Below are 18,775 nucleotides of genomic sequence, written 5' to 3'. Positions count from 1 at the left end.
GCCTTCCAAATCCTGCATATCTTTAAAGGCTGTACAGGGCCAATGCCCTCTGAAGCTGTCACTGATGATAATAACCTCCATTGGCCCATGATCTTTTCTTTTCTGAAAGTCCTTTAGCCTATGTAGTCAATATTATCAAGTCTAGGACGTTTTTCTTCCTTTTTCATTACACATTTTATGATAATCAGCCAAAACAATGCTTTACAAGATGAGAAAGTCTTCATTTCTTGTTAAAACCTTTCATTGTCTTTGGAAGGGGGAATATGGCATCTATAATTAGTAACCATTCTGCAGTTGAGGATTCCAAAGAAATAGTTACTCCTCCAAGGTCACACTTCTAACTGCAACTGTGTCTTGCTACTCTGTATTCTACCCCGTATATGCATTATGCTTAAGTTCTGTCTTCTGATCAAGCCTGCTAATTCTTCAAAAACCTTTTCTGGTGAGAACTCCACACTGCAGATTCCACCTATGAGAAACTTAGTTGCTAATGTACTCATATCCTAGAGGAGCTTTGTTATATAGATGAGCCACATTTCTAATTTTATATTTTTTAATAGTCATTTTAAAAAGTGAAGAGAAGCAGATGAACAGGTGAAGTTAATTTTAATAATGTCTTTTCTATAACCCAATGTCCAGAGTTTTTTCCCAATATCTACATTTTTAAATGTCAGCATTAACAATTATCAGTGAGACTTTTTTAAAAATATTTTATTTATTTATTTGACAGAGAGAGACAACAGCGAGAGAGGGAACACAAGCAGGGGGAGTGGGAGAGGGAGAAGCAGGCTTCCTGCTGAGCAGGGAGCCCGATGCGGGGCTCGATCCCAGGACCCTGGGATCATGACCTGAGCCGAAGGCAGACGCTTAACGACTGAGCCACCCAGGCACCCCATCAGTGAGACATTTTATATCCTTTCTTCTTCATACGAAGATTTTGAAATCTTGAGTGTATTTTTTGTCTCAGTTTGGACTAGCCACATTGGAAGCGCTCAGTGTGACTAATGGCTCCATATTGGGCAGCACAGCTGTAAAGGTTTCTCCACAATGTGGTTGAAAATCAGCTTCTGCTTTCTGATAACAAATTAAATGGAAATACTCATTAGTTCCACACCAGATGACAGAAATGAGTGATTCATAACTAATTAAAATAATAGGCGTAGGTAGGGGAGAACATGGATCCCATTCATTCTTGTGAGGGTTTTATTGTTGGTTTGTTTTGCCTAGTAATTCATAATTCAAACAGGGAACCATAGAGTTTACAAAAGAAACTCTTATTTCATGAGGTGTAGGATGCTTAGCATTTCATTTAGTTATTTGTGTGATTTTCTGGAATGCAAGTCTGGTTATATATCTTCCTTATTCAGAATTGTTCAGTTCTTCACTCGTGTTTCCTGGTTGCCCAATGAAAAGATTCACCTGGGTACTTAATTAAAATCCTCCGTTCCAGGTCCTGCCAGACCAAGATGAAAATAGCCAGCTAAGGGGATTGGACACAGGTGTTTTTAATAAGCACCCTAGGTGGTTTTTACCATCAAACCAGTTTGGGAAACTGGCCTAAGATATAAAATCGTACTCCTTAGTGTTCTGCTTGGGGCTGCCCTAGGCCCATAACCAGACCCCCTAGCGGTCCAGGGTTGGGTTTCAGCAGCACAGAAGCCCTTGGTATAACTCTCCTTGTTCTCTCCCTCCTCCTGCAGGTGAGTATGCTAATCCTTCAGCCCAGAGTACCCATCCCCCTGTGTGTATCAGCTAACTGCCAGGTCAACCTCAGGATCACCTCCTCAGTGCTTACCCCTTTGCCCAACCATGGAAACTTACTCCGCACACCTCTATTGCTCTTTGACATTCAAACCTTAAGGTCCTGAAGGTCACTGGCTCTCACTGTTTGCATTGTCTGTCTTCTCACTGAGGATCGGGCTCATGACTTTCAGCCTGTTCTTTATCCCCTAGTAAGGAGCCTGGCACAAGGAAGCAGTCAGTGAATATCTTTGCGATGAAAGCCTGCAGATGCTAGTAGTAACAGCATCTTTACCTTTTTCATGGTGGTTTGCAGATTGAGGCATGCTTTTCATTTCTACTCATTTAATCCTCACCAGTCTCATGAGATGGGACTGTTATTTCTCAAGGTGAAATTTGAGAGGTTAAGTTACTTGCCCCATGTCCCATGATTTTTTTTTTAAAAAGATTTATTTATTTGAGAGAGAAAGAACATGCGCCAGTGGGGGGAAGGGGCAGAGGGAGAGAGAGAGAATCTCAAGCCGACTCCCCACTGAGCACAGAGCCCCAGGTGGGGCTCGATCCCAAGACCCTGAGATTGTGACCTGAGCCGAAATCAGGAGTGGGACACTTAACCGACTGAGCCACCCAGGCACCCCTCCCATGATTTGTAATAGATAACACTGTAACTCCAGTCTGGGTCCATATTGATGTCACCTAATTTCTGTGCAAAGTGTAAGAGAAGCATAAATCTTGGATTTGGATTTCTAGTGAAATGGTCTTTGCTTACTTTTGTGGATTTTTTTTTTTTCTTTTTTGCTCCAAACTTCTAGCCTAAACATATTTCACCGAAGTTTGCTCCTGGTAGTTAGCTAATCAGCAGCTGGAAGATTGTATATATATTCACGTGAACAGTAAGCATGTGAATAATTGACGGAACCAGTTAGAGCATCACTGGGTTCTTCTCTGAGACATTCCATTGGCTCTCACCTGTCATTTGGGAAAATACCTTTATATCCATTGGGTAAAGGTACTGATAAATTCTAATAGAATGTATACTTTTTTAATTATCATAAGGAAAAATCTGACCAAACAAGACTATGAAATAATTGAGATGGTTTGTGATGACTTAGAAATATTGTTGCCTTTCTATCTGCTGGACGATCATGAGTGTCACACCCAATCTATCGATTTTATGCACTAGTCCTAGTCATTTAGTAACATATTAGAGAAGCAGCCCAGTCTCATGGACTCAATCTTTCCATGAAATATGCATCATTCTGTGGTCTCACACAAATTTATTTCAAGGATTAGGACTTCCCTTTCTTTATCAGCAATAAGAAGAAATGTCTCCGTTTCCTCCTTTCCAAGGCAATTCTGTTTTATTTAGTATTGTCAGCAGATTTTTATAGCTTAGAAGAACTGTTTCTATTTTGTTTAACAAATTTATTGAGTAGTTTGAAAGCACACTTTTTGTGTATTATTGTTGGATTTTTAATGTTGATTCCTTCTGTGGTGGCACTCTGGTTGATCAGAAATGAAATAAGTCCTTTTTTAAAAAACAGCAAATTTTAGCCCTGTTAAAATGGCCATTATTATTATTTAGTAGGTCCTGACCTAGATTTAAGGAATGACTGCTTACAGCCTCCTCAGAGACAGCATTTTTCTGCCTAAAAGAGATTGTGCTGTTTTATGCAGTTGTTTGGGAGTCATGGTAATAAGCCCCTCCTAATGTTCTATTAGGTAAATCTTTTCTATACCATTAGAAATTGTAGCAATTAACACACCAATGAATGCTTACCTGTTAGTAAATTTCTACTCTGGCTTACAAACAAATTTGGGGTGAAGTAAAAGTACTGAAGCAAGAGCCATCATGAAGACATCATTTTGTTTTTTTATTTTTTTAAGATTTTATTTATTTTTTATTTTTTTATTTTTTTATTTTTTAAAGATTTTTATTTATTTATTTGACAGAGAGAGAGATAGCGAGAGCAGGAACACAAGCAGGGGGAGTGGGAGAGGGAGAAGCAGGCTTCCTGCCGAGCAAGGAGCCCGATGCAGGACTGGTCCCAGGACCCTGGGATCATGACCCGAGCCGAAGGCAGACGCTCAACGACTGAGCCACCCAGGCGCCCAAAGATTTTATTTATTTATTTGAGAGAGAGAGAGAGAGAGGGAACACAAGCAGGGGGAGTGGGAGAGGGAGAAGCAGGCTTCCTGCAGAGCAGGGAGCCCGATGCGGGACTCGATCCCAGGACCCTGGGATCATGACCTGAGCCGAAGGTAGACACTTAACGACTGAGCCACCCAGGCACCCCAAAGACATGATTTTAAAGTACTTGCCCTTATGTTGTCCAATTTGATTAACTACTAAAAAGTACTAGGCATGAAAATATGAGGAGTTATTTTTTTATTACTATTATCATCATTCTTAGAAATGTCTCCACAACCCAAATTTCATGGAATTGTGATACAGCAGTATATCTTTTTTTATATAAGAGCTGTAAGTCACAGATCATTTAACTCACCCACTGAAAGTGTACAATTCACTGTTTTTTAGTGTGTTCACAGGTTTGTAACCATCACCACAGTCACTTCTAGAACATTTTCATCATCCCATAAAGAAACCCACACCCCTTAGCAATCCCCTCCCATTTCCCCCCAACTCCTCTAGCCCTGGTAACAACTCATCCGCTTTTTATGGATTAGTCTCTTCCAGACATCTCATAATGTAATCAGTTTCCCTTCATGACTGGTTTCATTCACTAAGGTTATATTTTCAAGGTTCATCCATGTTGTAGCACAAATCAGTACTTCATTCCTTTTTACGGCTGAGTAACGTTTTATGGCTAGACCACATTTTGCTTATCTGTTCAACAATTGATGGACATGTAGGTTGTTCTCCTTTTCAGCTATTATAAATAATGCTGCTATAAACATTTGTATATAAAATTTTTTTTTTTAAGATTTTATTTATTTATTTGAGACAGAGAGAATGAGAGAGACAGAGAGCACATGAGAGTGGGGAGGGCCAGAGGGAGAAGCAGGCTCCCTGCCGAGCAGGGAGCCCGATGCGGGACTTGATCCCGGGACTCCAGAATCATGACCTGAGCCGAAGGCAGTCGCTTAACCAACTGAGCCACCCAGGCGCCCTGTATATAAATTTTTGTGTTCTCATTTTTCTTGGGTGTGTACCTAGGTAGGAATGAACTTGCTGAATCTGTGTTAACTCTATGTTTAACCTTTTGAAGAACTGCCAGATTGTTTTCCAGAGTAGCTGTGCCATTTTGCATTCCCACCAGCAGCAAACGAGGGTTCCAGTTTCTCCACTTCCTCACCAGAACTTATCTTTTTTATTATAACCATCCAAGCAGGTGTGAAGAGGTGTCTCATTTGCTTTTGATTTGCTTCTTCCTGATGGCTAATGATGTTGAGCCACATTTCATCTGCTATTAGCCATCTGTAGATCTTTTGGGGAGAAAATGTCTATTTTGATTCTTTGCCCATTTTAAAAATTGGATTATTTGTGTTTTTATTATTGGGTTGTAAGAGTTCTTTATATATTCTAGACCCAAGTTCCTTATTAGATATGTAATTTGCAAATATTTCTCCTAATCTATGCATTGTGTTTCCACTTTCTTGGTGGTTATAGCTGTATATCTTATAACATAGTTATCCTTCAGGGCATTATGTCTTCCAGACTCTTCCACAGTCTGCCACTGTCCGCTCCTCTTTCCATAGCTTCCTGGTACATTTCTTCATTATAGCACTGATGTATTGATACCATCAACTTATGATTTGTATTTCCTACCAGAAGGAGTTGTCTGTTAGAAATCTTCGTAACTCCTGCCTAACACAAAATAGGAGCTCAATAATGGCTTGGTTAGCTAAATTAAAATGAAGCTTGAGTCTCAAAAATAAATAAATAAATAAATAAATAAATAAATAATGATCCAGATCAATACTAACACACAAAAGCTAATAGAATCCTGAAAGAGTGTCTTTAAAGAAGGTGGGTGGGAAGTTGTAATCTCTTCTACAGAAATAAGACTCACACTTTTTCTTGAAATCACTCCTTAATGTGATGCTTTCACCAGGTCCAGCCCTCATGATTCTTTGGTACCTGGGATGACAGTGGTGCTATGTCCTGTAGCACCCTGTGGTCCATTGCAAGAACTGGTCCAGTGTGGGGCACAGTACATCACTGGCTTCTTGGATCTGTTCTGAGCGGTGGACCAGAATTGCTATGACTATTTATTTTACTCATGTATTTAAAAATCTTTTCGGGGCGCCTGGGTGGTTCAGTCGTTAAGCGTCTGCCTTCGGCTCAGGTCATGGTCCCGGGGTCCTGGGATCGAGCCCCGCATTGGGCTCCCTGCTCAGCGGGAAGCCTGCTTCTCCCTCTCACACTCCCCTTGCTTGTGTTCCCTCTCTCACTGTATCTCTCTCTGTCAAATAAATAAAAATCTTTAAAATAAAAATTAAAAAAAAAATAAAAATCTTTTCAACTTGTCAGTGCCATTTACTGTTAGATCACATCGAGTGAGGTCATATTAATAAAGCCTTACTGGATGTGCAGTGAAGTGAGTTGCTCTGACATTGTCCTGCCTTGTGGCTCTGGTGTGGTATAAAGAACCCAGAGGTTTCCTCTTTCTAATAAGACATGTATTATGGTAGTACTTTTATCTTGATATTTTTTTTCCTTGTGTTCTTCTTTTGTGAATCTTTCCTCATTTGTCCCCAACTTGTCTAAATTAAAGAGGTAATCAAACGAATTCTCCTTCAGTTTTTGGAGCATGTTTTACTTTCTCACAACAATATCCTAGATTTTGTCCCTTCACATTTTCCTTCTTGAAAATGCTGCCAGTGTCCTGTTTTGATGGGAAAATTACAGATAATATGAAGTAACAGTTACTGCCTGCAAAAAAGATGAGATTTTTAACTGTTTAGATACAGTCCTCCTTCTCAAAACGCCCTAGCTCTTGATTTTAAACACTGAAGGAAGCAAGAGGAAATCTAAGAATGAGACTGAAGAAAGAAGCCCACGGAATTTTTGTGTAGATCTCTTGAGATCTGTACTCTCGGCCACTTTTATTTCTTATTTGGCACTAATGCAGCTTAAAAGAAAAAAAAATCCTAATTGACAGCCTAAGACGATTGATTTATTTTCTCTTAGCACAGCAAGATGTGCTAAAATTACTAAATCTTAAAAGACTTACTGAGATTCCTGAATGAGAAATACCCCCACCCTTGATTTCTTTTTTCTCCATGAAACAAAAATAGTTCTGTATTTGTGGGGGAAAGAGTTTGCCAGACATAGTGATTATAATACTGTATTGAAAAACCCTTACTTTGATTGACTAAAAACCAGATGCTGTTCATCGTGGTTAAAAGCCTGTAATAATGTTTTCACTCTGGTGATCACCACACTTCTATGAGATTAATAATAGGGTCCCCCAATCTAGAGGTGGAGAAACCAAGGAAAGGACACTTGAGAAATGTTTCCTACCCTTTCCCAGGGTTCCCCAAAGCAGTGTTGCCTGGAACATGACCTTATTGAGGGCCTCGTTTCATAGTTACTGTGTCTTTTTTTGGCAGGATAAAGTATGTAATCTCCTTAAACCTCAGTTCCTTCTTTGTAAAATGAGGCTAATACTCCTACCTACTTCAATAGGGTGTAGAATAGTGTTTGATTATTGCTATCCATTATTAAATTGAGCAAGTTTCCTGACTCCCCATTGAGAACTTGACCACCCTGCTGTTAATGAGCTTGATTAAACATGGCCAAATGTATGCATATATATTGTGAGCTTGGTCTTTCTCTGTTGAAGAATAATAGAAAGGAATTGAGGAAATGTTAAATGTTATTTGGCCATTGATTTCTCTCTCTTTTTTAAGATTTTATTTTTAAGTAATCTCTATACTCACATGGGGTTCGAACTCACAACCCTGAGATCAAGAGTTGCATGCTCCACTGACTGAACCAGCCAGGCGCCCCTGGACATTGGTTTCTATTAACTCTACTCAATTAGATTCAGCCCTCACTTTAAGGGAATACGCAGTGAGTCTGGGAAAGATGAAATAAAGTTTTCCAGTATGAGTATTCTTGTCTGGAGGTTAGCCCTGGGTCTCAGACAAGAATAAGTCACTAGTTATTGCTGTACCTGTCCCATTTTCCAAAACACACAGGTTTCGTTGTTATAGTCATTTACAGATAGTTTTGCATGGCACGCCTTTGCTTTTGTGTTTTTCCTAAATCAGTGAAAGACTAACCGTCACCTTCCTAATGTATTAAAATCATCAAAGGATTCTTTTCAGGATTACATGTGTCAGTAGAGCTATTAGTTTGAACAATGTGTAAAAAGTGAAGGTCAGGTGAAGAGCCTTTGATGTTGTGAATAGAGTAATAAAGTGGAATCTGAGGACTCGATTGATGAATGGATTATTTGGATAGAGAAATTATTTTCAGGCACGGCATCCCTATAAATCCAGAAGCTACGTGTTTTACAAACTAGAAATTTATGCACTAAATACAAATTACCAGATGTCAGTGTCTGTCTGTGCCAACTGGCAAATACATGGTGGTTCAGAAGTCTGGAAGAAATGATGCTCGCATCTTTGCCATTCAAACTCAAAAGGGATAGTTGAGATAAAATGCTGTTGAAAAAATTACAATGTATGCAGCACCCCAAACATGTCGCATGTTATGAATTGTTATCTTAAAGGCTTTCATTTTTTGCCCTCATGACTCCATGCATGCTTGTGGCATTGCAAATGTAACCCATGTTTCTGTTCTAATTTCTGACATTCCTTCCTGGGACTTGTCTCATTCTTTTAAAAGGTCAGCAGATTATGTAAAGAACCAGTCTAGACCTAGCAATCTCATAAAGGTCCAATACAGAGCTAAATGTATAATAGGATTCATTACCAGCACTAACTTTCACAAAATCGTCAAATGGATTCTCTTCTTTCCTTAGAAATTCGAGCTCAGCTGGTAGAACAGCAAAAATGCCTGGAACAGCAAACAGAGATGAGAGTTCAGCTTCTCCAGGACCTGCAGGATTTCTTCCGGAAAAAAGCTGAAATTGAGACGGAATATTCTCGGAACCTAGAGAAGTTAGCAGAAAGGTTCATGGCAAAAACAAGAAGCACTAAGGATCACCAGCAGTACAAGTAAGAGAGACTTGACTCAAATTCTTCTTTCCAAGGTGATAGCCTACCTTCTTACCACCCTTCTTGGTTTTAGAATTTTGCATCTTTGTCTGAGAAGCTGTTGATTAGCATATCCCCATAGGTAAAAGCAACTCTGCATTTATAATTTATGAGCATCAATGTATCACATTTTAAAAGTGTTCTCTTGACATTTTTTCTTTCCAATAAATGTATATTTGTGGATAATTTTTTTTTTTTTTAAGATTTTATTTATTTATTTGTCAGAGAGAGAGACAGAACACAAGCAGGGGGAGAGGCAGGCAGAGGGAGAAGCAGGCTCCCTGCTGAGCAAGGAGCCCGATGTGGGACTCGATCCCAGGACCCTGGGATCATGACCTGAGCCGAAGGCAGCCGCTTAACCAACTGAGCCACCCAGGCGTCCCTGGATAATTTTATAAATAAGAAACAGAGTGTGTTCATAAAATTACTGATTACAGAAAAGTGGGAGTTGGTCTCTACAGGTAGATATTTCAGTGGGCACATTTAAAATGGCTGCTTCTTCAAAGACCTCAGGATTTCTGTAGTGATTTTGTATGAAAATAAGCAGTAGGGAGCATATTTAGCTCCCTACACCCCAATCATGTTTGTGGTCACTCCAGTTGAGACTGACTTAAAACAAGGAGCTTTAGTAAAATGCTTATGACCAAGTGCAGTTAAACCTTGAATTAATTAAAAAAAAAAAAAAAAAAACCTTTGAATTAAATGTACATCCTTTATTTAAAAAAATACAGATTTTCTGATAATGAAATTTACTTTGTAATTTAGATCCTAAAGACAGACACAAGTAGGCAGGCAACTTTAATGGAGAATACAAGTACTGTGACAGGGTAAGTGCAGGATGCCACAGACAGACCCAATGGAAATCCATTTTATAGTGGAGGTGGGGAAGGGACGGTCTGAGAAAGGTCCCGGAGGAAGTGATACGTAAGTGAAGACATGAAGGACTAGTTGGCAAGCTGAGGGGCCCAGAGCAGGATGTTCCAGGCAAGGGGAACAACCTGCATCAGGGAGTAGAAGGGAAGGGGTGTAAGGCAGTTTTACGGAACAGAAGCAGTTGGGTGGGAGTGAGTAGTGAGGCGGTGAGCAGTGTGGCTCCAGGTGTAAATTGTGCAGATCCGGGAGGCCTGTAGATCACACTCCACAGTTTGGACTTTGTCCTGAGGGCATGAGAAGCCTTAGGAGAGTTTTAATTAGAAGAATGACCAGCTCAGACCCATGTTTTATTGTATTGTATTGTATTATTTTATTTCATTTTATTTTGAAGATTTTATTTATTTATTTGACAGAGCATAAGTTGCGGGGGGCAGCAGGCAGAGGGAGAGGGAGAAGCAGGCTCCCCGATGAGCAGGGAGCCCAATGCGGGGCTCGATCCCAGGACCCTGGGATCACGACCCGAGCCGAAGGCAGACGCTTCACTGACTGAGCCCCCCAGGTGCCCCGCAGACCTGCATTTTAAAATGATGACAAAGACTATAGATAGGACTGTGGACTAGAAGGAGCTATAGTGGAGGGAGGGAGGACCATGTAGGGGGTTCTCACAGTAATGGTGTGAACTAGCAATACTGCAGGGAGAAAGAAATAGACTTGTCTAGGAGATACTTAAAAGGCAACACAGTCTTTTCTGGAAATACAATAGACTAGGTAATCTGAAAAGTATTTCTGCTATAAAACTCCCAGAAATGCTGATTAAAATATAATAGACATCATTTTAAATGTGTAACTGAACTCATAGGAAAGTAAGGGAAATTTCCAGGGGCCAAAAAAGGAAGAAGGAGCTGAAAACTCAAGTGGACATTTATCCCTACCCTTTAGTCCCATGTGGGGCAGAAGGTGAGGCCTGTTCAAGGTAGAGAGGTGGGACTGAAGGCTTCCTACCACCAACCCTATTGCACTGCACCCCAGCCTAAAATCGGGACCAGCATAACTGCTATCTTAGTGCATTGGTAAAACAGAAAACCACCTACCCCCTTGTAACAACAAGGAGGCCTGTCTGCTCAGGCTGAGCTGCAGACTGGAGGGGGTTGCAGAGAAGCCCGTCTTTGTCTTCACCATTGGCTTACTGTTTTCTTTTATACCCTTCTATGGCCTTGGATCCTACCTAAAAAGTAGGGTGGGCAGTATCCCCAGTTACTTTTGCAGAAGCAAATGCAGAACAATTCTAGATAGGGAATACTTTTTTATGGCTAACTTCTCATGTTGGTCCAGCATAGAAATAAATCTTAGTGATGGTTCCCAGGGTGGACAGATGTCCAATGTACCTGACAGAGGCTAGAGCTGGAAAGGAGACTGGAGCCAATACTGTATTATAGTAACTGTCCCTTTTTAAAGTGATTACAAGTAAGAAGACAGCTCATTCATCCATTCAGTAAGTATTTTTGAATGTCTTCGGTGCACTTGGTAATCGGTTGTGAACTGAAAACTGGTATGGGGCCATGCACCTTAGTCTGATCCCTTAGGGCTTCAGCTGCCCTCTTTTCTTTATCCCAGTTTGTTGACTTGTTTTGTCAAAAGGTAAACCGTTTGGAATTTTCTTTGACTTGGGTAAGTTTATTGAATATGGGAATGAAGGTAAGATGGTTAATAAATCTACAGAAAGGACAAATCAAGAGTATGAAGAAAATCAAGGACGGACTTTATGAAAGAGCCAGACCTGATGTGAATACTGGCTTTGCTGTGTGGTTTTGGTCAAGTTGCTTACCCTTTCTGAGCCTTGTTTTCCTAACTTTTAAAATGAGATTTTATGACGATTAAATGAGAAACATGATGAAGTCCTTGATGTGATTGATAGCCGGCATGGGTTATGCACTCAGTGTTTCTTCTCCTCTCCACCAAACAAATGTTAAGTCTTGGGCACAGTACTCAGCTTTGGGTTGCTCATTATGTAGAAAGTCCTTAGCTTAAAGTTGACACGGAGAGAAGACCAAGGCTTATATCAGCCTTCCTCGGCTCAAAGACTCTGATACTAGCTTTGGTCTCAACAGCAAATCATCAAATCAGCATGCTTCGCTAAGCTTCACTTCTCTCACTGATAGAGGGGATACAAAGAATTTCTGCCTTAAATTGTAGTGGTAAGGATTATGTAGAGTTACTGTATGTAAAGTCTTTAGACCAGCCACTAAATAAAAATAGCTAACTTTGTAGAGCACTCATTATGGATCTAAGGCATTATAGTAAGCATTAAAATATGCATATATTAACTGAAATAATCCTCATAAGAATCTTATAAATACTGTTATTTTACCCATTCTCCAAATGAAGTTACAGAGGCAGAGAGAAGTTTAGATAATTTAGCCAAGATCACATAGCTAGTAAGTGTAGTTCTGGAATTTGAACTTGGACAGTATAGATCCATATTCTGTGCTCTTGTGTAGTATTTCTTAGAGTAGGTGCTCAGTGCCTGATAGCTGATGCTGTTATTTTTTTTTTAATTATTATTATTATTTTTTAAGATTTTATTTATTTGCAAGAGGGAGAATGAGAGACAGAGAGCATGAGAGGGAGGAGGGTCAGAGGGAGAAGCAGACTCCCCGCTGAGCAGGGAGCCCGATGCGGACTCGATCCCGGGACTCCAGGATCATGACCTGAGCCGAAGGCAGTCGCTTAACCAACTGAGCCACCCAGGCGCCCTAGCTGATGCTATTATTGTTGTTGGTATTGTTATCACTTATTAAGGCAATAATGTGTTTATCCAGTGAGTGAAATAACATTTATTAATGCTTACCATGGGGAGGGTACTCAGGATATAAAAACATAGGAAATGTTGTCAAAGTAGGAAATGCTCTCAAAGAATGTATTCTTGGGAGCATATCCTTTCAGCATAAAGGACATACATAAAAGTCAATATAATAAGGTGATCTTTATCTCTTGGGCTGACTGGATAGAGAATGTCAGTAGAAGGGCTCTTGTCTGCCGTAGAACGAGTGCCCCTTACTTGATGGCTTTGAGACAAAAAGGAGGTTCTCTAGGTTGGGCTGTAATTCTAGTTTGCCAGGAGGCTTTTCTAGTGTGGGCCAGTGCTAGGACCCCAGAAGAGGACGTTCCCCCCGCGCCTATTCCTGCTTCCGCTTCCGTCCTCTACTTCCTCTTTCTTCTGCAGAGCATCTTGACTTGATTCAGTATCACATCCTGAATCTGAGGAACTTACAGGCAGAAAGAGCTGACTTAATGATTTCTTTCCTAACTTAATTAATATTCAGAGTCATAAGTGATCGTGAATAGTAGGATAACATGTCTGATACACATGGCTGTCGTGTCCCTGAGTTAGGATAAGCCTTCCGGTGCCTTTTCGTCATTTTCCAGTTAGATTAAAAAAGAAAGCATTGTACTTTTTTTTTTTGAAGCAGTAACATCCCAGGTAGTTACTGGTTTTATTTGGAGGTTTTCTTTAAGATTTTTTACAAGTCGTCTTTTGTTGTTTATATTTAGCTTTATTATCTAGAATAAAACAAGTAGGAGCGCCTGGCTGCATGCAGCTCTTGATCTTGGGGTTGTGAGTTCAAGCTCTATGCTGGGTGTGGAGCCTACTTAAAAAAATAAAATGAAATATTAGAATAAAACAAAGTGTAGTTACAAATGTGAAACAGTTTAATGACAAGTCATAAGCCAGTAAACTTCTTGGTTCTGTTCATGAGCCTTCCAACAACGTTGTAAAGTTGTGATTCCCCGGAACACTTTTTGGGAAGCTGGAGTTTATATATCAGGGGATTAATAAATAATCCTCAAATGTATGTTCCATGGAAAGCATACCTAGCCAAATCTCTTTTCCAGCAGCAGACTGGACACTCAAAGCAGACTCTGTGTGCAGTGGCGAACCACAGTCTGTGAGACAGTAGTCAGTAGATTTTTATGTAAATATAAATTACTTTCTTCACAATGGGGTGTTTAAAGCTGAAAGCATGCCTGATGACTGTGTATCCCAAGGTCCCCTGGCCCTTGTCAGGAGTGTGGGTTTTGACTGGTATTCTTGGTCCAAGTTTTTCCTTCCAAGCTTTCCGCCATCCTGGCATAGAAGACTGTTCTGTTGGCTGTTGAGGAGCTCTGAGCAATGCCCTGAGTAGGAAGAAGAGCAACAATACCCATCTGTTGTGGCTCCTCGTGGGCCTTGGTGACTTCCCTCAGGTGGTTCGGGCAGCTTTGAAATTGATGGTAATTTTGTTTTTCTTCACTTCTCAGGAAAGACCAAAACTTGTTGTCTCCAGTGAACTGCTGGTATCTGCTTCTGAACCAAGTGAGAAGAGAGAGCAAAGACCATGCAACTTTGAGTGACATCTATCTGAACAATGTGATTATGCGGTTCATGCAGATAAGTGAGGATTCGACCAGGATGTTTAAAAAGGTACTTTCCATCTCAATCCTGCTGCCGTATGCTTTCCCATAACCCCTGTTAACCATTAGCACGACTGAGAAGGGATTGGTCCCTTCGTTCCTTAATTGTACTCCATGAGTTTTAGCTAAAAGAGGAGTATTTTAAAGACACAGAATAAAAAGTTTAACCTGCGCAGCATACGTATAGAGCTGTAAGTCGCTGAATCTGCGACCTGAACAATGTGAGCAAAATTGTGAAATGAGATGTACCTGCGGATTGCCCCTCCGACCTTAGGAACACATTGCCTGCAGTTAGGAAAAATCAAACCAGAGGGGAAAAGCCTTAGATTTGGTGGTTTGGCTCACACATGATCAGACACTTGGGAAGGACAGGATAACCAGATGTGCTGCTCTCTTGGGAAAATGTTATCATGGTTTTTTTCTTTGCTCTCCACAGACTAGCAGTGGAGGTGGTAAGAGGATGACATGAAGAAAATCCCACAGGGCACAGAAAATTCAGGCTTTTACATGCCAGAGAGCTTCCTCCTTCCCAAATCCATTTACAAAATAGGAGCTGGGCTTTTAAGCCTTATCATTGTTACTACTCTCAGCCAGCTCTCGGTAATTTCATTGCTGTTGAGAACAGTCACAGAATTGGACCATATCCTGTGTGGGGAATGCAGCTACTCGCCCAGTAAGACTTGCTTTCAGTTTTTATGTTTGTAGGACAGGGGTTCTCCCCACCTCTCCTCAGCGTTGTGCTAGTGTTGTGTGGGGCCTCTACCAATATCTATACTCTATTCCATAAGTAAGCATTAGTTTCAGAAAGTGGGGGGGAAAACCCCACCTTGTAGTTTAATGACATATTTATGTTTCAAAGGAGCCCTTGAAAACAAAGATGTAGTGTTAAGCAGGCCAGCTGGAAAACCTCTTAGCTGTGTTTGATCTGTCCACGTTAGGTTCTATTTCTGACCCAGAAATGGAATTCAGCAAACTCCAGGTCCTCTTTTGCTCTGTGAAATAGGAAAAAAAAAAAAAAAATTGAATGTTTCAAACAAAGGAGGAACTTAAAAAATTTTTTTCGGAGAACCTATTAAAAAGAGAACAGGTAGAGGGGCGCCTGGGTGGCTCAGTCGTTAAGCGTCTGCCTTCGGCTCAGGTCATGATCCCAGGGTCCTGGGATCAAGCCCCGCATCGGGCTCCCTGCTCCGCGGGGAGCCTGCTTCTCCCTCTCCCACTCCCGCTGCTTGTGTTCCCTCTCTCGCTGTGTCTCTCTCTGTCAAATAAATAAGTAAAATCTTTTTAAAAAAAGAGAGAGAGAACAGGTAGAGAAAGCCTCCAATGTATCTTAAAAAATAGAAATTTGAAAAATAGTTTATGGAGCCATGAAAGTGATTTTCTCAGATGTCAGCCCTTTCAGCCAAAGCCTCATTTAGTTCACTGGGGCCTTTTGAGCATCTTCTATGAGCAGGAGATGGTAGTAGGTCTTGGGAAAGCTACATAGAGGACAAAAACCAGCCCTCGTGCTCAAGAAGGTCACATTCTTTCCAAATTTGGATGACGCTATGTGCTGCTTCTAGTCGTGGGAAGGCTGCCATCCGTTCAGCCAGGGCGTCTCAGCCAGCACCTCAGTCGAATTCATTCATTTATCTATTCAACAGAACATCTTCAAAATGCCTGAGGAAGCGGAGTTAAAAGACATGTCCCTGCTTGCATGGAACTCATTATGGTAGTTAACAGTTACCAGGCTAAGGGAAACACAACCCGCTGTGGGAGCTCAAAGCTGAAGATCTACTACCTTCCTGGGGGGTCAGGAAATTCTTCACAGAAGAGGGAGTACTTGGAGTGAGACCTGTAGGAGAAGGAAGTGGTCATCAAGCAGACAAAGACAAGTGTTCCAGGGAAAGCAGTAATACATGTTCAGCAAAGAATTTGATGTCACTGGGCCAGGGTCACATGGGAGTTGAGTGATGGGATGTGAGGGTAGGAAGGACGGTTGTTACAGAAAGGGGCTTTGTATGTCTTGCTAAGATGTAAGGATGTGTATTTTGTAAATCAAAGTCTAGGGCTTGATAAAGTTGGTAGAAACCTGCGACTGAGAGTCAAAGAGATTTGGATTTGAATGCCAGCTCTTCTGCTTACTTGCTTTGCGATCCTGGGAAATGATTCAAGAGCTTCAAGAGAGTGCTGTCCACTCTTGAAGGGAGTGGGTAAGGCAGGATGGGGCAGAGGGGGAGAAGCTGAACCTCAGGCAGCTCTGGAGCTAGGATGGTCCTTTGGAGTTGTGTCATACCCAGACAAGGAGGCCTCGCCTTTGTTTTACAGCCATTGGATTTGAGCTACCCTTGGGGAGGGGCTGAGTAATCTTAGGGTGAAGCAGCTCCTTTTGGTGGAGGGTGGTTCCCAAGGGTAAATCTCTAAGAGGGATCAGCTGTGAGTTTCAGCAGCCAGCAGCCAGTTTCCCAATTGTTGGGGGAATAAGTTCTTGGCTCTTGAAGAAAGAGTCTGGGGAATGTACAGTAAACACGCAAATGTGTACACACACACACACACACACACACACCACACACACCACACACACGCCTGCTTGTTTGCTCCGGAGAAGGTCTCTTCTTTCCAGGCTTCCTGGGACTCAAAAGAATTACAATTCTTGGAATGCTGTTTATAGGGGACTCCTGGTTGCTTTGGCATTTAGTGGGGTGAACAGTCTTCTAACCATTGCCAACCAGCTGGAGAGTTAGTCATTACAATTACAGGTGTCAAATACTACCTTTCTCAAGCAAACCCAGCACACTACACAGCCCACTTTTCCATATATTATTGCTGGAAAGAGAAAGTACAAGAGGCAGAGGGCAAAAGGGAGAGATTTGAGCTTATTGAGAAGCCAGATCAGCCCACTAGGACACATTTGTCTTTTAAAAGAACAGAAAGCTAAATCCATATCTATCGAGTCAGGAGAACTTTAGGTCCCTTTAGATTAAAAAGCAAGACTAGTCGTTTCTGCCTTTTTTTTCTTTCCTTTTTTGATTACCAAACCTTTCTCTTCAGTCCAGCTCTTCTTCCATTATGATGGTTCCAGAAGTATATTTTCTATCAGAATGGAAAGAAATGATCAGAGCTAGTCTGAAGTGACCTTTAGAACTATTTTGGAGTCCTTAGCACAATGCTTGTCTTTCTTGGGAGAGGATTTTGAGACTTCCTCATTTTTAAAAAATATCCCCATGTCTGTATGGAGATCCAGATGGACGCTGGGTGCATGACAGGTTCAGCCTCTTACGTAGCTGTATTGTATTCAGTCTAGCCAGTAGAAAATCCTTTTACCCAAACTGTTCTGTCAAATCAAGAGTCTGGAGCAGGTAATTCTAGGAATGTTTTTTGTTGCCAAATGGACATAATAGGAAGACACTTATACCATGCATACATGTAGGGAATAGCTTTAAAACTTAAAAATTTTTTTAAGATTTTTTTTTAATCTATTTGAGAGAGAGAGAATGAGAGAGAGAGAGAGAGTATGAAAGGGGGAGCCTGATGCGAGACTCGATCCTAGGACTCCAGGATCATGATCTGAGCTGAAGACAGTCGCTTAACCAACTGAGCCACCCAGGTGCCCTAAAACTTAAATTTTAATCACGTCAGAGCTAGTTAGAGTTTTCAGCAGGTATAAACGGTGAAAAGTGTTTTAAAAAACAATTCCCAATTATTCATATATTGATTATTTCAGATTTAGGCCCTTCGAACTGTAAATGAATCCTGTTGGTCAGAATAACATAGTGGTTCATCTTTTAGGCTCTGAAATCAGATATTTTGGGTTATGAATCTTGGCTTTGTCACTATTAGTATCTGTGTGGACTTGGGAGTATTTGTAAACCTTTTAGGCCTTAGTTTCTGCATCTGTAAAGTAGACATAGTAACCTATTTCAGATAATTGTATGGAGGATTCCTGAGTCATCCGTGAAAAGCCACTTAGCCCAGTGTCTGGACTTAACAAGTCCTAGGTAATTTTTAGCTATTATCTTTATTGTTGTCTGTATTCTAAACCCTTATTCTGTACCCTTATACTAAATGTTTCCTCAAGCCATTATACTAAATGTGTCCTCATTCTAAGGAGAATATATGGCACATCTGTGATGAACACATCCAGATCATTACACATTGTTGGTATATCACTTAGGAAGTTCCAAACCATATTTGTAAGCACATTCTGGGAAATGTCCTCCCGATGTCCTTGCTTGTAGCCAAATTAAAATTTTGGTTCTCACATTTCATCAGTGAGTGGGAAATCGGGGAATAACCCAGTGAATACCTGTGTTAGTCAACACCCCCCACCTCCACCCCGGGCCTCTGAAGCCCCCCCCAGCTATTTCACATGGAGAGTCTTAACTTTGAGGAGGCTTCACTGATTTCTTCCTTCATTCAACAGTAAGAGTTATTCAATTCCAGACCCTCTGTTTGATATGGACAGGGCAGGATTCTGCTTTTACTCTCTTACCTTCTGCTTGCCCTTTTTAGGAGAAGGTCGGGAATTGGAGCCTCCTGGTAC

General features: G+C 41.0%; 1 protein-coding gene across 22 annotated transcripts in view; it reads left to right on the top strand.

Moving 5' to 3' along the window:
• The window catches only part of SRGAP1 (SLIT-ROBO Rho GTPase activating protein 1), a 316,037-nt gene that overhangs the window by 124,906 nt on the left and 172,356 nt on the right, over window positions 1-18,775 (top strand). For all 22 annotated transcript variants that reach the window (XR_010411473.1, XR_010411472.1, XR_010411471.1 and 19 more), the window contains exons 2-3: window positions 8,697-8,892; window positions 14,104-14,266. Coding sequence is in view for 13 of the 22 variants with exons in the window: in XM_064590954.1 (XP_064447024.1) it covers window positions 8,697-8,892; window positions 14,104-14,266 (359 nt within the window). In the remaining 9 variants the exon portion in view is untranslated. The remainder of the gene's footprint in view (window positions 1-8,696; window positions 8,893-14,103; window positions 14,267-18,775) is intronic.

The sequence above is a fragment of the Mirounga angustirostris genome, unplaced genomic scaffold (assembly GCF_029215605.1).
Source record: "Mirounga angustirostris isolate CCGP_5_RB_7025 unplaced genomic scaffold, mMirAng1.0.hap1 SCAF_5, whole genome shotgun sequence".
In the NCBI taxonomy this organism is placed as follows: Eukaryota; Metazoa; Chordata; class Mammalia; order Carnivora; family Phocidae; genus Mirounga; species Mirounga angustirostris.
Note: the sequence above shows the minus strand (reverse complement) of the source record. Positions and strands in the feature narration are given on the sequence as shown.